The sequence below is a fragment of the Mugil cephalus genome, chromosome 13, assembly GCF_022458985.1.
Source record: "Mugil cephalus isolate CIBA_MC_2020 chromosome 13, CIBA_Mcephalus_1.1, whole genome shotgun sequence".
Taxonomy (NCBI): Eukaryota; Metazoa; Chordata; class Actinopteri; order Mugiliformes; family Mugilidae; genus Mugil; species Mugil cephalus.
In genome coordinates this window covers 6195047-6221521 of record NC_061782.1, presented here as the reverse complement: position 1 = coordinate 6221521, position 26475 = coordinate 6195047, and the positions used below count along the sequence as shown (strand labels likewise).

The 26475-nt window shown below is 40.0% G+C and overlaps 1 protein-coding gene across 3 annotated transcripts; it reads right to left on the bottom strand.

Annotated features, from left to right (window-relative positions):
* Positions 1–4: 4 nt before the first annotated feature.
* On the bottom strand, positions 5–24490 carry blnk (B cell linker). Of its 3 annotated transcripts, none has more exons than XM_047603275.1 (24): positions 24172–24490; positions 23891–23953; positions 14421–14467; positions 10311–10376; positions 9755–9801; positions 8626–8669; positions 8201–8294; positions 7808–7911; positions 7658–7718; positions 7510–7575; positions 5951–5973; positions 5823–5851; positions 5294–5353; positions 5116–5143; positions 4964–5009; positions 4796–4856; positions 4676–4703; positions 4557–4587; positions 4173–4248; positions 3996–4024; positions 3842–3894; positions 3674–3757; positions 3398–3553; positions 5–1247 (listed from the first exon to the last, which is right to left on the bottom strand). In XM_047603275.1, the coding sequence occupies exons 1-24, from the start codon at positions 24238–24240 to the stop codon at positions 1131–1133; spliced, it is 1482 nt and encodes a 493-aa protein (XP_047459231.1). In that variant the 5' UTR covers positions 24241–24490; the 3' UTR covers positions 5–1130. The 3 variants fall into 3 exon arrangements, with proteins under 3 accessions (XP_047459231.1, XP_047459232.1, XP_047459233.1); XM_047603276.1 differs by having other exon boundaries at positions 5294–5350; XM_047603277.1 differs by lacking the exons at positions 14421–14467; positions 23891–23953; positions 24172–24490 and adding an exon at positions 10527–11041.
* Between the last annotated feature and the right edge of the window lie 1985 nt (positions 24491–26475).

Here is a 26475-nt window from a genome sequence, read left to right as displayed (position 1 = left end):
TGACTTACACAAGACAAGAGTTTTATTAATACAAAACATACAGGTTTGTATTTTGTTCCAAACACATGATTAGTCTGCCAGCTTCCTTCCACTACAGAAACACTGTCCCATTCTTCACATTTTAATTTGAACACACTGTTTACCGCCTGAGCGTTAAAAAAAATATATTTATACATCTTAATAAAAAGTTAAAAAGTCTCCCGAGTCAGTGCTGTTTAGCTCTGCATGGCCAGCAGTGCAGACGCAGAACCTTGAGATGAGGAGAAACGCATCGGCCTGAGTGGGGCTGTTGCTGCTCGTTTAGCTGGAGTTTAGGGTTTAGGATGGGGTTGTCTGGATCTCATTGTCGCTCTGGGCGTGTGCCGAAGATCTGCGGTTTAATCCGACCCTGTAGTTTATTCTGAATGATGTTGCCGTATCACGTGAGAAAAAGAACTGCTGCAGATGTGGTTAAAAACAAAGATGAATTTACACAGCAAATCATTTTTACAAACATCTATGTTTCTGATGACACTGTAAAAAAAAATGTTATTTAACCATTGTTGCAAGAGGGACATACAGTTATAGTAGCTCCAAATGTAATACTGAAGCCTTTATTTGACAGTGCTGATTCTGCGGAGGGTTAAAAGGCAACCAAATGTGTGATGATGTGACTAAAATAATAAAAACTGTATTGGTTAAAAGTAGTCGGTTATCTGAAGTGAAGACAAATTCAGTCGAGATAAGGTTTTTAGAATGAAAACGAAATATTCAGAGGCGGAACAGAACTAAAAACCAGTGTTGCATTTTGTGGTTTTGGTCGACGTCCAAGACGGTAATCTCGACGAGATTACGCACATGACGTCACCTACAATGCAAACTCTCACTCATGTTGGTTGAGAGCTTCTATCTATGTGGTGTTAACAAAGCCACAGCACAGATAAGACGATGAAAACGATGATTCCTCTGCCACACTGCATCCAGTCAAGCCCTCAGGCACGCCTTCTGAAGTCCTCTCGTACATCTGTGATAGAGATCTCCTGTGCTTCTTTTGTCACTGCAGTAGACGGGTCTGGATTAGCCCTTTTTTTTATTTATTTTTTTTGTACCGAGATGTTCAGTTTCGACCGCTCGCCATCGGTGAGGGTCATCTATGGCTTCACGGGGTAGCACAGCTTGGTGGCGTCCTTGGAGTTGCTCTGACTGTCGATCAGCACCAGGGGATTCCTTTGGTGGTTCTCGATGATGTGGCAGACGGTGCGGAAGTACTGCATTAAAAGGAGGGTAAGGTGTTAGACTTAAGAAAAAAACGTGTAATTTCCTTCCCATGCAGAAATTAAAGACAGCATTTCCTGCATTTAATGTATTTAATACTTTAATATTCAATTAAATAATTCACATAAATCAATTCTTTTTGCGTGTTTCACTGTTTTTTTCTATAAAAAAATGAAATAAGCCTTTTGCTATAGCCACATATACTAGCATGAAAATCACAGATACAAAATTAAAGATAGAGGTAAAATTAATGTACCACCAAAAATACTAATAAGTGTTGGTGGCATGTTAACTGCAGTCTTCAAACTGTCCCATAGAGATTTTTATCAGTGGTGATCCTTTGATTCTTAGATAGAAGGGGGTCAGGTAGCTGTCTGAGGGGCCCCTTTCTCTGTTGAGCCAGGTATATTCTTGGTCTCGTGGCTTCCGAATCAGATGGCGGAACAGCAATGTAATGTAATTTAGCCATGTGCTCTCTCAGCTCTCCACCGCTCTGTTGACTGCACCACTTGTTGAAAACGGTACTCTAGACCTTTTGTATGCAAATGCTACGGATGCAGACTAGAGCTGTGGCCCTGTGCCCACATGGCAGATCAGACCACAGATCATTTCGTTAAGTATGTTCCTGCAGTTCAAAGGCAGCCTGTCTACACCAGGACTGTGAGGAGGTCTTTTGAAACTACAGGTTCACATTAATCTTAATACTGACTGCATTGAAGATCACAACCACCGTACCAGCCAGGCTCACCAGTGAGTTCTGAACTTAGTAAATCCCTGGCTGCAGCACCGAGCAGATTTAGCTCTGGACCTCCTGCTGTTCCTTCCCACACTCTTCGCACCCTATCAAACACAAATCCTTGGTTTGCCCCTACCCCACCGGTATTGAAGCACAAACCCCCGACCCCAACCCCCGCACCCCCATGACCATCGGCCATGTTGGGAGACAGCTGGAGAAACTTCAACGAGACGCGGCGGCCCACTCTGGTCATAGCACGCCCATAGTTATGTAGTCTCTGACTAAACGGCAGTCTGTCGCCTTGCAACACATCTTTAACCGATGCAGGAAAGGAAAGGAAAGAAGAAAACAACTTCCTTATAAGCCCGGGAGTGAGACATGCAATCTGTCAAGCGGCTTTAGACAAGTTGCCTTGCCTAATGTACTTGAGAGACTGGTGGGGCTGGTTCTGATTCACCCCTATAGAAGTAAAACCTGTCCTTATGGTGCGTTCCATTTGTACTCAAAAACCCGACTTTCCATGTTGGAATCAGCTGGAATGCCCACAACCAAAGTCGTATTTTCTACTCAGAAATTTGTAGAATCCTCACTACCCCTGAGTTGAGTCGCCAAGATGGCTGCCACCCCCAATGTAAACAGTAATTAGAAGCTCCTGCACTATTCAATTTATTACTTGTGATTAGTTTTTGTTGCATTAAATCGGCCGTACAGACAGTATTTTTCCACATACATACGTTGAAACCCTGTTATAGTGTAATTTAAGTTTTTCATGTGTTATACGGGAACTACAAGGCCATGTGACGCTAACAACGGCTAAAAACAATAGCCTGGTAAATCCAATACAGTACGAAACACAGTCGGGGCAAACTGTGATTAATAGTGTATTTTTGTCTACATTTAAGTTAAACAATTAAAACTTTTGAATTATAAACTTCTGCGTTGTGTGGCCTTGTAGATTTAATCACTGTAAATAACTCTAGTACAAAAAACTCATGAGTTGGTTCAAGTTATCTGTTCGATTTACAATTTGTGAAGCTTAAATTTAGTTTAACATTATAGCAATAATTAATTAATTAACTCTGCACCCAAAAAATGTAATTATTGAATGCACCAAGTTATATCTGGACAAGGCAAGAGCTTTAATGAACACAGCCACCTAGCTTTAACTGGAACGCCGAGTGCAGATCTCCACCCTCCGAGGTAAATGGAACGCACGATTAACAATAATGAGAAACTGCTATGGATGGGCGTTAGCACATCTACTGTCACATTTATCTATCTGCCTGAGGCGGGTCATATTTGCCTACCTATCTCACCTGCCTAAGTTCCTGCTGGGACACATGGGACAAGCAGCATTAACAGACCTAGCCTCCTCTAATGTGAGAAATAAAAGCCCTCTCCCCGTACCTCCTCCCCTTTCTTCTCCCGTCCCAGGGCGTACTGCTGAGTGTTCGGCACAAAGCGGATCGGGATGTTGTACACTCTTCCCCGGTAAAACACCACAAGCGTGTAGGGCTGCTGTGAGTCATGACCGGAGCTCTTCCTCACCATAAACGCTCCGTCCTGGAACAGAAAAACGTTGCACAGTCAAACCAACATAGGGACCTCATTAGGGAATAATTAGCATGCAGCTTAGCTGGTGGAGCAACAGTGCTTTTGGGTACTCCAAAGTAAGATTCTCACTTTGTTAAAGCTAATCAAGGCGTCGTCAGCGGCCTTGCGGTCACACGAGGAGGCATACCAAGGTTTATTATAAACATCTGCATCCTGAAATGAAGAGAACGGAGATCATAACTATCAGAAACCATAAAAGTGTGTTTATTTTATATATTATATTATTTTGTTTTGCACCTTATCTTGATCCGTTGACCCGTTCTCAGCAGAAACACTTCTCTCAGGTGGTTCTGGGACAGCAAATATAGTAATTTACGTCAGGCCATGCTAAAGCACAAAGTCTCAAATGGTTGTTAACCTGCTGTGAGTCACAACAAGGAGCCATACTCACTGAGGGGGGTAAACTGTGGGAGAGGAATTCTGCAAAAATAGAAGACGTAGTAAGTGCCGGTGCACAGCGCAAAGCTGTCATTAGAGGCAATTTTACCTCATTTCGAGCGTCACCAGAGATGCACATGCTCAGTTAAGATATGATGCAAAGTGTAAAACGGTTTGTAGAGTTTCTTACTTTGGTCGCTTCATGTCCATCGTAAAAGCTTTCGGGGAAAGTTTCTGGTCATTGTGCACCACAGGGAGTGTTCTGCCTTCGAAAAACAGAGACGTACTCTAATACACTGTTTGCTCTTTTATGATAATTAGCAAGTGAAGATAAATTCCACAGATAAAATGTGTAAGTTAAGCTCTTACTGCCCTTTTTTAACCATCTGTTTTCACCGATTATCTATGCTCCTTTTCATCTGGAAACTACTTTCATTTGTTTTCAGTCACTGATGAATGATAATTTATGACACAACAGATGTATCCACAGTCTAATCTTCTTCTTCTGTATTGGACTAATTAGCTCATTGTTAACGTTTTTTTTTCAAAGGCTCCGTCAATTTCAAACACTTACTTTCAAACTCCCTTGGTTTTAAATCTGGCCTCTGCAACAGAAGATTTCACAGATTTCAGTATCACAGAAATGAAGTGTATAGTAAAATGTATCGGTTTTTAATTAAAAATCATTCCTACCGGCCTCAAAGGTGGTTTTGGTGATCTCCTAGGAAAAGAAAAAAAAAGACAAAGGCTTGGTTTTTTTTTTTTTTTATTGAAGATTTACCAATCTAAAATGCGAGGCCAAGAGATGCTTACTCTTTGGGTAAAGGTCTGGGCAGAGGTAGAGGAGGACCCTCTGCTGTTTTTTTACAGTGACCTAGAGGAGCACAAAGTGAGATTACGCTCGTGCTAAGACATGATCAGCTGTGATAAACGGCTCCCATCTCAGGATTCATACTGAAGATCATTTCGTAAAACACTCACTGTCATCTGGGTCGCAGACTTCGTATTCGTCGTCATCCGCTGGCTCCTGGGGAACCACAAAATCAGTCAGTCCTCTATAAATGTGCAGTGTTTGTCAAATCTCTGCAAAGCGCCTGTTTTAAATGAAGCACTGGATAATTATCAGCACTCACTGGAGGGGGAGATCTCCTCGCGTTCACCCTGAAAAATACAACACGTGTTTCCATATCAGTGTGACAGTATAATAGCTTCAAAAGAAATGTTGTAATCGGGATTTTTGAAACATGCCGAGGTTCCGTTTTTAGAAATGATGACGTGAGTCACTTTATAACGGAATGCTGTTAGTCGCACCTGGGGCTGGGTTTCAGTGGCAGAGAGTGAGACTGCGTGGTGGGGACTGGACACGCTCTGCTACATGGACGCAAAGAAATTAAGCAATTAGTCATCACTGTGCATTGGACAGTGGTCGAGGAAGTATTCAGATCTTTTGCTTTTCAAGGAAAACTAATTAAACTGCAATGTAAAAAAATAAAATAAATAAATAAAACATTTTCTTTTAACATCTGCTAAAGTATTATTAGTTGAATTTGGGTTTTATTTCGATTTTTAAATGTTCTCCAAATGCGTGACTGATAAATCTGTTCGCTCATGAGAGGAAAAAAATCATTTCCAAGTGTTTCGCAAAACTCTGAAACTCAAGAATCGGTTTTATCGGTTTAATGGAGCTATCCCAGAAAGGTTTGATATTCAAGTGTCATTTCCAATCAAATAAAAACTGTAAATCAAATATACTGGCATAAATAAAGCAATGTAAATATCTCTTTACATTCCACCACTGACAGATATACACTGATGTGAATTAAGAAAGGCTTAAACTGACCTGTTTGCTGGAAGACTTAAAGAGGTCTCCTGCAAAGATGCCGTAACACACAATCAATATGTAATTCCACGTATAAATGTGCAGCGCAACAAAGAATACTCAGAAGTGGCGTGACATTAACAGCCTACCTGATTGGGGACTTCGTAAAAACCTGAAAAAACAACCAGAGATGAAATTAGGCAGAATCACAAAAGCCTTCCCCGGAGATAACTGCAGTTCTAGTTATATTTATTACCCATTCTACCTCTTCAATAACATGTAAATACACAGTATAATCCCTGTAATTCATGTTTATTTACTGGACCAGTTGGATAATTAACACATTCCTGGCATAGTTTTTTATTGTTTTTGTATATACTTTGTATTTTTGTGTCTTTTCGTTCCTTAAAAGTGTCTTCCTCTTGCACGTCCCGCTGCTCACTTGTGCCTTAAATCAGGGGGTCTTGAACGTTTTTCAGGCCAAGGACCCAAAACTGATGGAGAGATTACGTAGGGACCCCCTACCTACTATATGTGTTATGTATTAAAATCGGTCTGGTGCTATTTATAAATATACATTATCGTTTTGCATTCAATATTAAGCTATCCCTTTACTAAAATATATTGGATTCATGTTAATGTGTATTCAAAGAAATGTACATTTGTTAGGGGGAATTCAAAATATATTAAAAAAATGTCTAATCAACCAAAGATTTTGTGACGCTCCTGCAGTACCTCCACCTCTTCAACCACTATCCTGCAACTCCTCAAAAAAATCAAAATTGGCCAAAGCGAATGCCGTTCCAGTTAGCCGCTGTGCAGGGTTACGAGTAAATGTTTGCATGCTAGAGCGACAAATGCAGATGGTCGACGAAGTCAAAATAATACGTGCTAAAGGTTGGCTCTTTGGCATTTAATTGTAAGCCTGTTGACCTTAGCCCAAGTTTCCATTTCTAACACACTTTCAGTCTCAGTGTTGCGCTCTCACACTGCGCACACAAATCTCACACCAAATAAGAGGAAGTCTGAAAACCTCTCCTTCGTGAAAAAAACAAAAAAAAAAGGATGGTTTTTCTGCATATGACAAAATCTGAACTGGGCTGTAAACATCACAGCCACCACCAAAGAGCCAGTTCACATGACTTCAGCGGAGGATGAATAATAAATGTGGCTCAGATACTATATGGGTGGGTCTGAGTGATACAGACTCAGAGTTTTTGACTGTATATTTGTTGTTTTCCTGAGTTCATTAAATACCATAAAGCTTAAAGATCTTCACGTACAACCTTCTCCACATGCCCTCACAATCTAACAGGAAATGATATCCTGCAGGCCACTTCATTTAAAAGGATCAAAATATAAATTGCAGTGCAGCTCTTAGAATGAGTTCATGACGGCCACAGGGCCCTTTTTCACAGTTAGCATTTAGCATAAAGCCAAATAGTGCAGCCTCGCATAGCAAACTGATTCCTTTGTGCCATATTTAAAATAATTCACTAGTATACGCTTCTCTGCATTTCCAGAACGTCAAATTAACAAACGCTCTTGTTTCAAACGACCCGAATGGAAAGGAGAGGGGCCATCTGAATGTATCATGCACCGTTTCTTTTTGCTGCTAGCACATTTTTGGAGCATGTGTTGAACATGTGGTTCGACCGTGGTTGCGGCTGAGAAAGGACGACCACAGGTGAACTTGTGTCGTACATACCAGGACTTTGAGGAGACGAGGTGGGCTGGTCCCTTCTATTTCTGTTCCCACCGTGCAACATGAGGTCTGAGGGGAAGCATTAAGAAGCATTATACGCTATAAAAGCACGCACATTTGAAACATCAAGTCTTTCTGGTGTGCTCCTTACTGGCAGGTGGGTTCTCCGCCGGTTCTATGTAGTTGTCTTCATCTGGATTTATGTAGTCTTCCTATAGACACAGCATTCCAATTCGAAAGGTCAAAATTTTGGGATTTAGTAAAAATTAATCAGGGGGAGAGAAAAAAAAAAGAGCTTTACATCATCACTTTCCACCTGGGCGGGTTCTGGGGGCAGTTGTTTGGAGCCCTTGCCAGGGTGGAGGGGCTTCCTGGGTGGCCGGCTGGGTCGGTTACGGCAGCTGTCTGGAAAGCAGAAGCAGAAGCAGAAACAGGACATCAGCATTTGCATGATGCACAGTTCTTAAGTCTTCTGTGTATTGTGGCTCAACAGCGCGCACGTATTGATTCATCTCAACGGGCCCATTACGCCGCTTTCAGGAAAGCGCCGGTGGCTGCAGAGGAAACTCTCAAGGGTATAGAGAAAAACGTCATGAAAAGAAGTCGTAAGAAGGGGTGAAAAAAACATGCTTTTGGCAGAAAAAAAAAAATAAAATGTTGGTGCAAAACAGACAGGTCAAATGACTGTACTGACCGAGATATTCTCCTCTCGGCAGGGAAGCGGATGGAGTTGCGGTGAAGGATCTGTGGCTTGGAGGAGGTTCGTAGTTGTCATCCTCATGTGGATCCTGGGAACAGCGTCACTTACTGCATAATGTTTCAAATGGATACGTTCGCCCTGAGAGGCTTTGTGTTTTGTGTTGATAAAACATAAAAGGCTCTATCTGAACTTAAATCCCGAGATACAGACAAAGTGAGCTCTATATATTTATCAGCTGATCAATATCAGGATCTGTTGTTCAACTCACAGGTTTCAAACAGTACATTAATCTCTGGACAAAAGCGTTGTTGACCCATTCATCAACCACAAGCTCCTCCTGTTTATGCTGCCTCTTTCTGCCAAACAGCAAAACCTTCCAACCGAAACGAAAAACCAGTCTTTGTATTTTAATAACTTACATAATCGAAATCAGACAGTTGATCGTCGCCTTCCTTGTTGTCGTCTGTGAACACAGAGATTTAAAGGCATTTGAGTCTAATACGAGAGAAAACTGCACCTTAGAAACATGCGTAGAAACACAAATCAGTTGTGAACTTCTCCAGTTAATACCACGTCTCAACGGTTAATAGCAACAGAAGCACGTTTTCTAATTTGCGGAACGAGGCCTCGACATTAAATGAGCGCGTCTCTGTTCTTGAACCAGCCAAGTGTGTCTTCCCACCTCTCGACCTGTTCGGTAATTTCCCCCCAAGTCACTTCACGGCTGTTTTCATGAAGCAGTTTGGCACATTTTGTTTGCTTTGAGGCAGAACTGAAGCTGCAGGAAATTGTCAGCCTCATGTGGCCGTATAATTCAAAGTCGGTGATGAGAGTTTTCCTTGCATGTTTGAGCTGAGTGCAGTTGTCCTGATTAGCATTATTAGCATAAAGAGTTAAATGCACTTTAAAATATGATTTCTGGAGAAAAAAAATAAATAACACAAAACATGTGCTTAAGTTGATAATTTCTGGCCCTGGAAATGGTTGACTCACAATATAACCTTAACTTCATGTCCACCTATTTGCTGGCTTTCTATTAAGCTTTGAGTTGAGACTATTTTAAGTATTTTCTGTCAGGCGTGTCAGTGAACTATGATAGTAAATATTAATAATTATTCTGTCCCTTGGTGTTGATGACTTCTATCTCATTATGTTTACGCCTCATACCTTTAGCTTTGCCATTTGCAGATCACGTTTAAGAGAGAAATCTCACTCATTATCAAGTTGACCATTAAATTTAGCCACTACAGCGGCAAACACTGAAAGATTTCCTGGTTGATGTCACCACCAGAGGAATGACTGATGCTGTCACAATCCCATTTTGTAACAAATTTCCTCTTCGTTTTTCCTCGACAGTGGCTAAGAATGGCGAAACTAAATATGTGATTTGGGGAATTAAAGGACCGAGGTGTGAGGTGATCAAGTTCAAATTAAGATTAAATAAGCCTTCGCCTGATCACGGTTTTCAACAACTCTTGGGTGTCTGAGCTCGTTTTACAGTGAAATAAAGCTAAACTTCATTCGGGCTTTGTTTATTTTCCGTCTTACCTCTGTAGTCTCTCGCAGGGACGCTTGGAATTGGTTTGCTTTTCAGTCTGTAGACAGACAGAAAGAAACACTGACATCAGCGTCAGACCGTGACAACTTAACTGCGATAAGAAAGATATGAACTGAGATTTAAATTAATTACTGAGACTCTGGTAGGAAAAGAAAAAAAAACACATTTGCATTATCACAGCGGATGTCTGTGCTGTGAGGGAACTATATTTAAATAGCGGCATTTAGCAGATGGATGTGCATATTTTCCAGACAGGATGGATACAAATGACTTGTGACAGTATCTATCCTTTTCTGTGTTAAGGCGACTCATTTCAGGAAAGGAAAGTGAGAGAACAGCCATCTGTCTTAGTTATTTTTGGTCTGCGAGTCTCTTTTATTCCAACGGTTGTGAAAGAGGAATTGGCATTCTCTACTGATGCATGTATACAAACCACGTGGAAATTTTTTAAGATCACAAGACTTCTCACAGATTCTGTCCCCTATGTAACCGGGCAGTGTTAAATTAACAATATTAGCACCTTTAAAACAACTCACACACACTAACCTTCTTAGTTTGTTCAGTATGCCACCGTCATTTTTCTTGATGTCTTGAACAATCTTCTGAAGCTGCCTGAAAAAACATACAATATTAGGTGTCGTTAGATAGAAGAAATGATTCTGGAGGAACGCATATTAGCTCAGATTAGTGACAGTGTGACAGATAGTGACAGACAACGGCTGCATAGGTGCAAGAAAGCTGACACGAGACTCATCTTCTTACCGAAACTTTGCCGTGGCAGGAGCAGCGAGTTTACCTAACGTATCCATGTTCATGTTTAATCCAAGAGTTTACATTTTCGGGCCTCATTCCTCAGGCGCCTTAAAACCGTGCTGCCTGATTGTTTCTCAGGATTGTAAATGAGCACTTGTGTTTTTGGGCAGTCTCATGTCTCTGCCACAGAGGGGAGGGAATTAGGTCTGGCTGCCTCTGTCACTTCTCTTTTCCACTCCCCTGTCAGTCACACACACACACACACACTCAAAAACAGATTTCAGTCACTGCACTTTCGGCAAGCCGCTTGCATCACATCTCCGCCGCCTTTCGTCAATTCCGGTCACTTTAATAGCTGCACGTAACTGGGTCTGAAGGAGCTGTTTTGCAGTGGCACTCTTGGCTTGTAGCTTCTTAGCGGCTCACCACTTACTGCTTTGAAAGCTTCCTCACTGGAGGCACTCTGTAGAGAGGTGTTGTTGACACCCAGTTCACATGTTATTTCTGAGTGTAATAAGTGTGTAACGTCACTGAGGTTGACGGATGCCCTTGTCTTTAACTTTGCTCTGTGTGCACAGCTATTGTGTCATGGAAAGCACCATGATGAAACCTAAAGTGTTCTATTTATATACATATGTATATGTGTGTGTGTGTGTGTGTGTATATATATATATATATATATATATATATATATATATGTGTGTGTGTGTGTGTGTGTGTGTGTGTGTGTGTGTGTGTGTGTGTGTGTGTGTTAGTGTGGAAAGTGTTTCCTGGTAAATTGGGAGGGGAGGGAGACAATGCGTGTGGGCACCGGGTTGTCTGACTGGGGACATATTTAGATTTTTAAGGAAGAATATGCGTATGATTCACATGAGAAAATAAGCCTTTAGTTGTCATTTAGTCCGAAGCTGTTTGTTGGATGGATGGATGTGAAACCACCTGGGCGCATACAATATGTATCTATGAGAAAGAGTAGGAAATCGCTGGTGTCATCGCACTGACATTTCTCAATCCATTCCCATTATGGAAGTCAACATCTGTGCTACGTAATGAGCTGTGGGTGTGTGATGAGACAGTTTTACACTAAAATGTGTCATTGTTGCACACAACACAGTATCCAAGACAAAGTTCTGACCTTAATCCCAAAGAAATGTTGTGGGAGGACCTGAAGCAATCCACCAACATCTCAGAACAGAAGCGGATTTGTTCTGAGAAATGTGCTAAAAATTAAAGCTACTGTAGATGGCAGATCAGCAGTTACCGAAAATGTTCATTTGTTTTTATTGCTGCATAAGGTATAAATATTGTCTCATTTGCATGGATAAACAAAAATGAAAGCATATTATTTTACTTTCATTAGTTTGGGTTCTCTTAGACTACTTTAAGCTGAAGTTATGATCGTTTTCATGCATAAATGTATTAAATTCTTTAGTGGCACTATATACCAATGGATATTTATTTACAAGATGCCTAAATTCACCATGAGGGAGGACCTGAAGCAAGCAAGTTCTAACATCTGTGTATTGAAGCGGTTCTGTTCTGGGAAATAAATAAATAAATTAAAGCTGCTGCAGCTGACTGATCAGCAGTTACCGGAAATGTTTAGTTGCCGTTACTGCAGATACAGAAAACTAGGGTTGCATGTCACAGATTTGTAATAGTGACTCATTTTCATGGATAAACAAAAACGAAAGCAAAATTAGTTTGTCTTTCAGCTGATGTTTTGAGTCATTTTTAAGAAGAAATGTAGTAAATTCTGAAGGATGTAAATACATTTAAGCTGCATCTCATACCAGTCAATACTTACTTACAAGCTACCTAAATTCACCATTACAGTAAAACTTAAAAAATGGATTAAAGGAAAATCTTAAATTATAAGTTTATGATCCAAATTAAAATCTGTGCACTCTCAAGCATCATCCTGTCTTATAATTTAGTTATAATGACACTAAACGCAATACAGATGTGAATTTAGATGTTCATGTTAGTATCAGAATTTAAATATGCAGTGGCTATAAAAAGTGTCCACTCCCTGGGAAGTTTCTATTCTGTATTGATTTAATAAACTGAATCAGGTCCAATATCCAGTATAATTTAACCTAAATGACCTCAGTTGAATCATGTAAGTGACTTTAAATTTTCTGTGAGTCTGTCTGGTTGCCCTTGTGTTTCCTGTTTTTATTTTGTAAACTTCTTCCTTGGTTTTGTTGTACTTCCTGTTTTTTCCCCACTTTCAGTATTTGATTGGTTTCTCCTTACATGCTCCACGTCAGTTTCATCTGTGTCTCATTAACCCATCTGTCCTTATATGGCCCAACGTGAGTTATCTGACTGTTCTTCTGTGCTTGTCTTAGTTTTTGTCTTGGTTTTTGGTCCTAGTTGTGTTTTTGGATTGTCCTACCATCACTGCTGCGCCTTTTGTTCCCTCGTTTGAGAGTTTTTATTTTCTTAAATTTTACTTTGAGTTCATACTCCTGGCTCCCTAAAAAACAAACAAACAAAAAATATACATTCACAATGATTCCATTTACAAAGGCAGTAAAAGGGAAACACATCCGAGCGGTCTGACTGCACACGTTGGCTAAACTTTAACTCGTATTAAACTGTAGATAAAAAGAAATGCAAACACTTTTTTTTTTTTTTTTAATTTTCATTTTGAACTAAGATATGCTTCCACTAGCCTTTCATTTTTGAGGCTGTGGTTTGTAGAACTATTGAACTGTGCTGTGCTCTACTGACGTGTTTGCATTTATTTTTTTTTTCACTGCCCCATTTTAGCCAGTGAGCCAGGCTAAATAAATAGATCCAGTTTAACAGCCCCACAAACTACGTCCCCCATCTGTCTGATGCTGCTTCCACATAAATTTATACAGTCACAAAGCAGAATTTAGCTCAGAACTGTTACAGCAGAATGCATCAGTGTATCTAATGGTTTGTTGAGTGAATATTATGACTACTAACAGGAGAAGTAAATAACATTAAAACCATTTTGTGACATTTCAGTGTTCTGCTGGGAAACTTTTGGAGCTGGCATTAATTTGTGTGGATGTTACTTAAACGTGTAGAACCCACCTAGACCATTGCCACCCCATGGCAATGACACCCCAGCAGGACGACACAGACACGCATGCAAATATGCTTTAATATCAACTAAAAGAAACACGAAGAGCAGCACAAGGTGTTGACCTGGCCTCCAAATTCACTACATCCCAAACTCATCAAGTATCTGTGGTATGATCCGCAGAGGCCAGGGAGGTGGTCATAATGCTACGCCTGATCAGCCGGCTGTGTGGTTCACTAAGTATTAATCGATTTAAACCGTTTTAGTTCCGGTTTGATTAATTAACTCCGCTCCACTGATGTTTTTGTGACACGTACACATGGGAATTGTTTAACCGGAACATACTGTGCCTAACAAACAAGAACAGACAAATGTGCAGGTGCAGGCAGACAAGCCCCTGCACACAAACATCTGCACACACATACACACAAATCCAGCTGCATGTGGATATATATATATATTTATATATATGTATATATGTGCAAACCAGCTGCATGCACAGACACTTGTAAACCCACTCAGAATATACAATTAATTAATTTTATGTCTGAACCTCCTGTTTTGTGAGTAGATTCAGTGCAGTCATCTCTTGTCACATCCATACCACCCACTGCTTAGTAACACGTAATAAGCTTGAAGATAACAATAATAATAATAATAAATGGCTTTCGATATTTTGTGAGAGTGTTCCTGAAAGGCTGGAGTCAGGCCACAGTGGCAAACAACGAAAAAAAAAGGGGAAGAAAGAAGAGAAGCGAAGTATTGAAGGAGCGAGTCGTGGTGAGAAGAAAGGAGGGTGTGATTGAAGGGTACGATGACAGAAGGATGAAAGTGTTACTCACGGCTGCTGCATGAGACTAAACTTGCTCATGTCACTGTCGGACAGGTTCTGAAAAAAAGAAGAAAGGAGTAATCGAGCATAAACAAAAAAAAAAAAACAAGTGACGGGAAGGAGGGGAAAATAAGAGAGTGCAGAGTTCACAAATAACTGTGATTCCTTATTATACTGGAAGGACATCACCTTCACTGAGTGCACGTGTCTGAGCTGAATGCATTACCTGGAAGCTAACACAAGATGGCAGCATCTCACTAAGAGCCAGTGTAGAAGAACACGTTTATGTTTTTGCATTACATTAGTATATATATATATATATACTTTTTATTCATTCATATATTTTAGTAACACCAAGCAGTTGTTAGGCCTGATTATTATTATTATTTTTATTTTTTCCTCCATAGAGAAGCTGCTGGGGGGGGAAGCTTTGCTTAGAGGCTAAACGACAATATAATTATCAAGAAAATGAGCATCATATTATATTATGGTTAATAGAGTATTTGCAGCTCATTTAATAAAGCAATAAAACTAAAAGAGATTTAGGAAATACACTGAATTACTAAACCAAGACAAAAAAAAAAGGACAGAATCTCTACAAGAAAAAAAAAATGATGCAAACGTGAAAAGACAACATGTGTTTTGTTGTTTCCTTTATTTGGAGAAAGAAAACTGCTCGGTCACGTCGCACAGTTTTTCCAAATCACCGAACGTAATAATATTAATAAATGAATAAAAGGATACCTGACTACCCGCTGCACTGGAATTTCTCTTTCTGTCCTTGTTGCGGCAGCAAGCCAATTGTGATTTGTAAATGAAAGGAAAATGATTACCATAAAATATGCAACAAATCCCGTTAAATTATGTATTCCCCTCTTCATTCATAATTCATCGCTCCAGGTCGTTACTTGCTCAGTCTCTCCTCGCTTTTTTCTTCTTTTTTTTTTTTCGACGAGCAACAGAATGACAACAAAACGTTTGGGAAAGTTGTTCGAGTTTGTGAGATGTCAAAAAATGGAGAAACGTCCAGAGCAGCTCGCCACAAGGTGCTACTGTGTGAGGCAGGGGCGCTGACATAATTCGGACATGAATGATGCATGAGGGGCCCTTTACGTGCAGAGTCAGGTGCGATGATGTGCTGCTTTGGTGCCCACGGTTGCTTAAATGCTAGCTGTGGTGGATGCACGGGAAATTCAGCAGGGACGGGGTCAGCGCACCACCTTCATGTGTGGAAATGAGAAACTGCAACAAAAGGACTCCAGGAATGAGCCCACAGCGGAGCGGAAGCCCTTTAAGCAGAGCTTGTGATTTAATCATTTGTAAATCAGAGAGGGAGATCACTTAATATGAAAGACGTTACCTCCTTCAAAGGACTGAACCTTGCCCCTCACAGATACACACTTGATCATCACACCGGCTTACAGGAAGGAAGGAGGGAGGGGAGCAAAAAAAAAAAAGAAAAAAGAAAAAGAAAAAAGAATGTCTGTATAAAATCAGACTTAGCCTTTTGACACCGAATAAAATATCAAATAGTCCACCCCGGTGGATACTCAGGCTCTGCTCCCACATTGAATTATTTATAAGAGCGTCTGTGCTTGTTCAAATGAGACACAACAGCTCTACAAGCCGCAGCCTCTCCTTTGTGCTGTAAACCTGGAGCCACCGCTTAGTGGGAATCTCAGCTCAGTCACATCCAAATGTTTTACAGGTTTTTTATGACTTACGGTGTAATAAGCTTACGAGAGCAGATATCACCTCTTCGGTCTTCTCTGGCCTAAATTCTCGCTTCATGTTAGGAGCAGTGCAATGAGGATGAATGCCTTACTGGTCCGGCACTGTTAAACATTTTAAAAAGAATTGAGCTGCCGCCTTAAAGATGCGACTGAACTCGACTTGAAGAAAACCTCAGAAAGCTGTAAGTTATAACTAATGATTCAACTTGACACTAACATGCATCGTGTCATTACAATCCACTGTTCTGCTGGGAAACCTTGTCTCCAGACATTCATGCAGATGTGTTCATATACATATAACCTAAAAAAAGAATAGTAGAGGGATAAATGGAGGCAGAAGACATTGTCTCTCACTCATCCCTCCACTCATTCAGTGATACAGGAGCTGTCTCAACAGTGCACCATTTCACACAGAGCACCTCACTACCCCAGACCTGTCAATCTAAGTTTCCTGGCCCCAGTAGGCCCCGCCCCTATCGCTGCTGAGCCAATAACGAGGCTGCATGTTATACGCTGTCTCTGCCTATTATAACTTTTATGTCCCATTGTGAAATCGAGAAGTATGCAGCAACATTAGCAGAAGAGAAGCTAACCGTGCAGCTAGCACTGAGGCCAAAATGGATCGGTTTGTTTTATTTGTATGTATGTATGTTTACATCAGGTGTGTTTATGTTTACGGCAGTTGCGCGGCCACCATAGTGTTGCACATGTGAAATAAATGAATAGCTTAATATTCAAAGCAGAATGATGATAATATAGTATATTTTTTAAATGGCACTAGGTTGAGTTTAATATAGAACACATATAGTAGATAGGGGGTCACTACTTAATTTGGCATCATTTTGGGGTCCATAGTTTGTTGGTTCAAAGTAAATTTATGAGAAGTTGAGAAGAAGTCAAAAAGACAAATGGAAATTGTTGCGTTGATTTTCTTCATTGAGCCAGAAGATTTCTTTTTTAGAGACTTGCGGAATTACAATACTAAGTCATCAGGTCAATTTAATGAAGTTACCAGAAACTTGAAACCAGTTCAATGCCAGAAATATGAATTTAGACTGGACACAGTATTAAGTTGATCTTAGTACCACCAAATACTGAGTCAACTGAACGCATCAAATATTGTCTGTAAGTTAAAAGTTTAACCTAAATCAATACATTTGTTTTTTGTATTGCGACAATACATTTAATTAAGTGGCTGTAAAAGGTCTTCTCAGTTGTTTTTTTTTTTTCATTTTAGAGTGTACGACATCTTATCCATGGCGTCAACCATGAAAGACATGAAAAAAAACAGTCCTCCTGCTCTTTTTCTAGATCCCAAACAGACTGAGCATCTGCGTGATCCACAAAGGCCCCCTCTAGTGACGTCCCGGCGCCACACACACCACAGGACACCCTCAGAAGGCCGGCGCTCATTCCCAGATGAGTCACAACTGTTTGTGGCAGACGGGAAACCCACGCAACATTAACACGACTCAAATGTTAAGCTGCCAGTTTAAAGTTTAAAGGACGTGACCCGCGGTGGCTTGTATGTGAAGTTTCAGTTTCACCCCCCCACCCCCTCCAAATAAAACCGTGAACATCGCCACCGCTGTTGTTTCTGTTCACATGTGGTTTCCTGATGGAATTGGAAACAGCACGCGGCGGGTTTGGAGGGGTTTGACACACAGAACATTTGTTAACGTTTTTTTTTTTTTTTTCCCTTTCCTTTTTCTTGAAATGAGTTTCATTTCACGACACAGAGAGCAGCTCCGCAGCTACACGGCCACAAAATTACCTTGGGTTCTTTCAAGGCGGGCGCCCGGGGGGTCTCCTGACTGTCATTAGGTGAGAGACTTTCCACGTGTTCACGGATCTGCACTAAGTGTTTCGGAGTTACAGGCACGACGAGCTAATACCGGTTTAAAGTGTTTTTTTTTTTTTTTTTTGCTCCTTCATTTCTTTTTTTTTTATCCGTCACAAGGCAACCGTGACTAGATTCAAATGAGGCTTAGCGAGGCCAGCGTACGCCTGTATTAACACCTATCTTGTTCTTTTTATGAATTCCGCTAGTGCCTGCAGTCCATTTTAGGCTTTTTGTCACCGGCCTTCGTTTGTGACGCTGATGCATGGAGGCTTGCGGCTCTTTTGATCTCCTCCATATCTCTTTTAACTCGTCTACCTGTGTGAGCGAATGTGGCATCAAAAAGACAGAGATTACCTTTATCTGCGCCGCGCTGACGGCCTGTCACTCCCGCCGCTGCCGTTCTGCACAGCCATCCAGCACTCAAGACAGATTAGATTGTGCTTTCGTTTTTTTTTTCTTTACTCACTAATTATAACCACTAAACTCCGAAGGGACAGGGCAGGTTTAAAGTGAAGGAGGTTGTCGTATCATTTAGATCCGTGCATCTCTCTGCAGACTCCGTCTGTTTGAGAGTGTGTTATGACCTTTTTTTCAATCTACTGGATAAACATGACATGAATATGCAAGCTAAGCCAAAGGCGAAGCTCAGCAGAAGCTTGCTGGACGACATTCACAGACCCACAGTCCGGACTCCTCTCTGATGAGTCAAACACAACTTCTTAAAAATGTTTCTTCTTCTTTTTCTTTGGCGGAATTTCCCAAACACAGAGTAGCTGCGAGGGCACGCTACGTACGTTAAAGGCTGCTTTCACACCTGTATTTTGTCCCTATTCAGAGAGAAATTTGCACGGTATTGTCACAATATTTCATTTGAACGTACGTCAGAATAGACGATACAGATTTGTTTGGGTCTCAGCATTTTTAATTTCTCCAAGACATTAAGGATGAGTAGAACGTAAGAATTATAAAAGCTTAGCATCAGAAGTCCTCACATGGATTATTTCACTGTGTAACACAACAAAGTAACCGACGTGCAACAAATGCATGGAACTATTTTAATGCCGGAACACTTCTGTGCAAAATTAGGATTGCAAACAATGAAGTCCCTGCGTCCTCAAACGAGTACTTGCTAATTAGCGACGCTGAAGCTTGTTATTGATGGAATTAGTTGAATTTGCTTGTCACATGAAACTAGAAATGTTAAAAAGCATAAATAAAGAAGTTTCAACCATGAAACTTGATGAGGTTTTGTGCCTTGTCCACTTTTGCCCCGTGGTTATCTGCAGAATGAATGAATGTCTTGACCCTTTGCTACCACTAGATTTCAGACAAAAGCGTCGAATTTTGAGGACAACAGGTCTAAATGATGCAGAATAAGCTGCAATAACACTTAAAACTTAATGTCCCCATATGGGGACGCAGGGTCTCAGGAGGCTATGGATACAGTTTTATCATATTGATTCATGCTGCACGTTATTTTAGGACTTATGTTTATCGTCAAATGATTTCTTTATTGAGAACTTTAATTTTAGTCCCTGCTTGTCTTTGTTTACAGTGTGACAGTCTCCCTGTGTGGAGTAATGAAGGAATGAAAGTTGTGTGTATACTGTCACACTGTGTTTGTAATGACTGATGAAGACTCAAACCTCCATAAAACACACAGCCCAGAGAGTCTAGACTCGAGAATGAGATGGTTTACAATACGGAGATGGTTCACTGCTGCTGCTACACACTTCTGTCAGGTCCACTCTCTTCCGAAGACACAATTAAACAGCTTGATTAGATAATTAGAGCAGTACTTGTATTGGACTGTGGGTAACTTGTGTTCACACTGTAAATTAACCTCCGCCATGGATAACGGCAACCTGTATAACCGGGCTGAGCTCAAAGCCTGTGGGGGAAACATTGTGATAGCACTGTAAATAAAAACAACGTTAATAGTGCATGCATGATATATGCATGCTGCTGCAAAGATCTGCCAGGCCAATTCAGTTATTTGCCACATACAGTTGAATTTGTCAACACAAAATGGCTCTGATTGGTTGTTGGACTGTGCACGCTGGGAGGTATTTCTTTTTTTGTCCGTGAAACACGCCCCATGATGAAATCCAGATGGGATGTTAAAAGATTTAAATACATAAATTATAGCTCAGACTTATTATAATATCTAATAATGGACTTCCTCGTCCCACTGGCTGCAAGTTACACAAGTTATTTCCTGGAGCATGACTGGCTCTCAAACTCATTGTGTTATAAAATATAAAATAAAATAAAACTACATAAACTAAACGTGGAAATACAGGTGAGTAAATTTCACTCTGCTTTGTAGCACAGAGGTGAGTCAGTACTCACTGATTCAGTGAAAAAGTAACTGTTGTGAAAATAAAGGAAGTGACATTCACTGCCTGGGACAATTTCGGGACATGCGTCAAAAATAGAAGAGGAACTAGAGAGTCGAGAGCAACAGCACTGACATGGTAGAGGAAGAGCACCACCTACTGAAAGTCACTCCGTCGATAGAAAATCAAAGTTAGAATGATTCTCGTCCTGACTCCACGCCGTTACGGGATTCAGTATTTAGAGCTAAATCTGACAAAACATAAATCTACGAGGGCGCAGACTGCAAATAATCACAACACATGGTGAGGACGAGGTACAAGGACACGCAAGGACAAACAGATAAATCACTCTTACTGCGAAAGGAAGGCTTTCTTCTCAGAATGCTGATCATGTAGTTCATCAGCAAAGTTCATACATACATATCCAGTTCATTGGGTTCGAGTGAAGACCTTCGTTCATTCATTCATTCATTCATTAATTTTCTGTCCTCTGGAAGGTCGCAGCGGGGACAGGTCTCCAGTCTATCACAGGTCTAACACAGAGAGACATGAACACGCCTCTGGATGGTGGGAGGAAGCCAGAGAGAGAGTCAACGCAGACACAGGCAGAACATGCAAACAAGCTAACCACCACACCACTGTGCTGGCCCAAGTGAATACAAATACACTCTAATATAAAAGGCCTGCACTGAATCCTCCTTAACGACTGTTCTAATGTGCAGTTTATGACGAAATGATTCAACTGGATGGTTATTTTGCAGGATATAGTTTTTGTTAATTGGATTTAACATTAAAATGTTTATGTTATTTAGCATCTTATCCTAAGACTGGACTAACCTCGACTAAAATGGGATTATCAAAATAACAGAGACATGCTTCCGTGCAACACAAAGTAATAGCATAGTAGCATAATGTTACAAACAACAGCCTCCAAAAATGAAAACAAGAACGGAACAACTTTCAGTTGCTCGAAAGTAACATAGGACTAAGTACAAGCAACCGATCATAAAGTGCACCTGTGCAAACCTACGCACACAATGCATGCAAACAGTGCCAACGGTGCAAGAACGAGACCCCGTGCAAAGGCAAACAATACGATACAGACCCATAAAAAGACATTACACAGAAAAGAGATCAGACTGACTAGTGTATGAGATAGTGGTTGTAAACATTTGACTGATAAGTGGATAAAAAAAAGATTAAAACAATAAAAATAAAAGATAATTATAAGATAAGAATTACTACAGAACTCAGAAACCTTTTTTTTTTTCTCTAGTGCATCTATGTTAGTTGTTAGCATGTTCCTATTTTCTAATAAAAGTTTGAGTTGGAGGATCATCAAAGTAGCTCATGTCATCTAAGAAAAAAAATGTCTGCATAAAGAGTTGTTGCATATAAATCCTGTAAGTGTTGGGATATTCCTCTTAAACGAGTGGCTAAAAATAAAATCCTGCTGGTGGTGCAAATTAAAAAGTTAGGAATTGTCTTTTGGAGACATTAATTCTCTGCAGTAGATTATGTGGCAATGCAACCCTGTAGCCATTAGAAAAAGTTTCCAACTTCAGTTCGATTCATCCTGTGAGGACAATGAATATGTGATAAAAATACCATAAATCAAATACAGCAAAAAAAAAAAGTCCAACACGGTTCAAGAATCTGAGCTGATAGTGTGTGACTGGGAATGTTTGTCAGACTCTTCAGCCTTGAAGCTTGTTAAACTACAAGGCTGCAAGAGCCTTTCAATGCGCTCATGGGTTTACTCGAGCTTAATAGAGGTCTGGTGCACCGACTGGATCTATAGCCAAGGGGATTCTGTCGGTCAATGCGCATACTGTATGTAGATGCATTTTTCAGATCTGTGCTGGTAACTTGAACATCAAACGCCTCTGCTCTGAAACATTAATCATTTTGACTGAGGAAAAAAAAAAACACATCGACATTCTTTGAGGGCGATTTTAGGGAAGCTATTCAGCGATGCCTGATTCCACCTGAAGTGGAATCAGCTCAGGGTCAGTGAATAATGAAAAGCAGAGGAGAACACGGCTCTCATTTATAGTGTGACAAGGAGTCTTTACAAGTGGCCACTGAACGCAATGGAATGAATACTCCTACAGGTTTGCTAGTTTGTATTAAGTAAGAATTATATACATAATATATTTACTTTTATTCCCTATGTATATAATATATAATACAATATATATGATATATAATAGATATTTACTTCTGTCCCTATTTCTGTACATGTTCATACGCAAATTCTGTAAATTTTGTACATTTTGTGCTGTAACAATTTTTGTACAATATACTTGACATTATTTTATTTTGTTTATATATATTTTTTTTTAAATAATTTTAAAATTATTTATATATATATTTTTTAAAATTATTTAAAAAAATATTTGTTTTTATTTATATTTTATTTTTTATGAGCTTTAACTATTTTATTACAATTTACTCAAATTTTAGTTTATTTATATTTTTATTTTTATAATTGTAAAATTATTTATATTTTTTAATAATGTTAAACTTATTTATATTTTATTATTTTATGAACTTTAACTATTTAACTACAATTTACTCGAATGTCATGTTATTTTGTTTTATGATATAATTATTATTATAATTTTAAAATTATTTATATATATATTATTTTAAATAATTCTAATTCTTTTTTTTTCACCTATATTTCTTTTCACTTGTGGTTTTCAAGAGTGTTTCAAGAGTTCAACAGAATGGGCAACTGAGCTACTCTGAGGAAGCAATTTCCCTTGTGCACCATAAAGTTGGTCTAAGTCTATTATTAGGATCCTAAATTAGGATAAAGCCACACTTCAGTTACATGCTGAATAAAGTTCCCTTAATCAGCGTTCCGCCTCCTCACGACCGAAGAAGACTTAAAGGCATTTAAATAAGCAGGGATCTCAGCTACATTAGGCATGAGACTCATGTTCACAGTTGTTCCTCTTTCCCAAACAGGGACGCATAAAAGTTTTCAGCTGTGCTTCTCGGAAGGCCGCCGCACATGTACAACGTGGGTGATGGAAACGTAGCAGCGTCAAAGCAGAAGTTGCGACAGATTTACCAACTTCCATGTTAGGAGGGGTATATTTTAAAACAGTTGCTGTGGGAAGTAATGCAAGTGATTGAGCTTCACTACTTGTGCTTCATATCCTGTAAACACTCCTGTTTTTCATCATTGTATATTTTCACGGCTGGAGTACTCACTGTCTTTGTTTCAGTTAAAATATCACATTTTAAATGCTTAGGATATATATATAAAACAACTTCTGCATGTGATAATGTCACAAACAGTACTTTCTCAGACAAATTGGCACAAACTGCTCCAGGACATGCAATTATGAAACTGTTTCTAACACCGTAATTGTAATTATTTCCGAGGATTTGTCGACGTCGGTGTAATTAGAGTAACAACCAGAACACAGCCACACACCTCGATATGATCCTGATTAGTTGGATTATTTAACTGTGAGAAGGACAGAACAAGCACTCAGGTAGAAAATAGTTTAAAAAAAAAAAATGAAAGAAAGAAATGAAAGAAACTCACCAGGAGCCTCTGTCCGTTTATTTTCAGCCTGTTCACGGTGGTGACACATTCTTGCATTTTATTCTGAGGACAGTAAACGTATTGATTTAGTTTGTCTGTTTGAGTGAACTGAATATCAAACTGCTTCATGTCATTCAATGCTTGAGCTGTATATGTACAGTATGAATATACAGAGAAATGTAAATTACACATGACAGAATGAGGCAGCGTGCCTCCTTCCCTATCCACTGGCTTTCCTGATAGCACCTTATTCTCTCTCCCTGTATTTTTCTGGCACTCACCTTGCACATAAAGAAGGCTACTTGTGCGTGGTCCCACCCCTCGCACTCCTCTCTTGACGGCAGGTTCATTTCTGTCTCAACAGGGAACCTCTGAGCGTTGCTTTCAGGAGTACAGTAATAGACTGACCCGTCACGCACCGTGGCTCCAGCCCAGCTTCACAAGGGAGTAGTACACGCGCAAGGGGAGGTCACCTCGTTAGAACCAACACCCACTCATTCATCCATAAGCAATGTGGCAATTCGTGGTGTTTTCTAAAAAAAAAAAAACAAAACATAAAAAATTTGGAGTGGCCCCCGAGATTGCACCGAGCCACCGACAAAAGGGAAGCAGGGACTTCCTCAATGTCATTCTGTGTAAAAAAAGAAAAAAAAAAAAAACATTAAGAAACCAAAGTGTCATAATACTGGAACTTGATTCCTCCTCCCAGCTCGGACATGCTTCATTTACTGCCAGGCAAAGTGTGTAATTTATTTTTATTTCAAGGTGAAAATTTATTAAAGTTGACTAAACTGTGCAAGGTTGGTGGAAAGACCGCCAACAGCTGCACTTTCTCGAGTTAGTTATATAAATTGTGTAAGTTCAACTTTTGAAAATATCCATTAAGAAACTTAGGCTTAGACTTTATTCATCCACAAAGAGAAATTTCAAGGTCACAGTAGTTCAGTTACACATAACAAAAAAGAAAAATCCACAAGTAAAAAGACAAAAAAGTAAAAAGAAAAAAAATCTAATAAAAAATAAATGAGTATAAGCAAAAATGTACAAAGTTTACATGTGAACAAATGTACAGGAAATAGAGGAGACAGGAGTAAATATATTTTATATGCATAGGAAGGATTGTTGGTCTGGAACCTCTGTTGGGAATGCAATAGTTTAGGTTTTATGCAGTGAGCTGTAGGCTGTCCCGTGGTTTAGAATTTTTGGTATTTGACCCCATTCGGTTTCATTGTATTTCCTGTTTTGATGTTATTTCTTATCCTGCTTTACTTCCTGTATTTCCCCTCTTTGACTGTTGGATTGGTTTCTCTTTGCTCGCTCCACCCTAGTTTTACCTGTGTCTCGTTAACCTCTGTCCCCTTTGGCCTCTATCAAGTTTTCTGTGATGTTCCCACGTTTTGTCTCACTGTCCATTTCCTCACGTTTCTCTGTGTTCTTGTGTTTTTGAAGCACCTTTTGTTCCCTGGCTTGCAAGTCATTTTCTTTTTCCAGCTCCTCCTGCCTCCACTTCGTGTCCTGTGTTTGGGTCCCACTTCATCAGAAACCTAACAGGCTGTTAGAGGTTCTGACAGCAAAATAACTTTAAAGGAGGTTAAAAGCGAAGGCATTTGTCAAGAATGCTTAAAATCAAACGGAGAGAAGTTGTCGCTGCCCTCGTAGGGTGTTGTGTTGATGGAGTTCACGGGTAAACCTGTTTTATTCCTCGTAAGTTCCCGAGTTGTGACCAAGCATTTTGTGTACATGTCGTCCCGCGCCATTACCCTCAAAGCCTCATTCTTAAAGCCAGCATGTGAACCGCTGTGTGATAAACATTCTGAGTTGACTTGCATCCCTGTTTTAGCTGAGTTTAGTCTGGCTACCTGCCATATTTGCTGGAATATATTAGCCTAGCCTTCCTAGCCTTTGAGCCAGGCTAGCTTCTACATCTGCTAAGCTAACAGGTTGCAGGTACCAGCAAAGAGTGAGAGTGAAAGAATGACCCAGTCTTCTCATGGCTCAGGGCTGATGTTGCCATTTCACCGCCGAACCTTTTGTATGCACAACTTCCCATGTCGTAACTGCTCAAGTTACATGTGAAGGCAGCACAACAGACATAAGACACGTATCAATCTTCTGTTGCTGACTCTTTGCAAGAATGCGAAAGAATGCAAATGTATAATGCATACAATACCTTTTGTATGCACAACTTCCCATGTCCTAACTGCTTAAGTTACATTTGAAGGCAGCACAACAGACATAAGACACGTATCAATCTTCTGTTGCTGACTCTTTGCCAGAATGCAAATGAATACATGTCAAAAATGTCAAACTATTCCATTAGGGCAACACTAATGGCCTCCTAGCTAAGAATTTAAAGAGGGAGGTTTCGTTAAATATGCATGGGTGGTGGTTAACGTAGCATTAAGGCTGGAAGTAGATGGAGCTAACAGCTAACCTGGCTCTTTCAAGACTTCGGGAATGTGTTCACTTGCGTCTCTAAAACTTGACACTTTCATGTAATTTCTTCAGTACACACAGAATGTCTAGAAATAAAGCACTTGTAAAGGTAAGTTAATCACTCCTGGCTGCAGGCACAAGCAGCAGAG

Coding starts and splice junctions, on each gene's coding strand:
- blnk (XM_047603275.1), bottom strand. CDS start 24,240: ATGAACCTGCCGTCAAGAGAGGAGTGCGAGGGGTGGGACCACGCACAA. Junction 5,852..5,950: donor TTTACGAAGTCCCCAATCAG/GTAGGCTGTTAA, acceptor GCATCTTTGCAG/GAGACCTCTTTAAGTCTTCC. Junction 4,704..4,795: donor CCCAGACCTTTACCCAAAGA/GTAAGCATCTCT, acceptor TTCTTTTCCTAG/GAGATCACCAAAACCACCTT.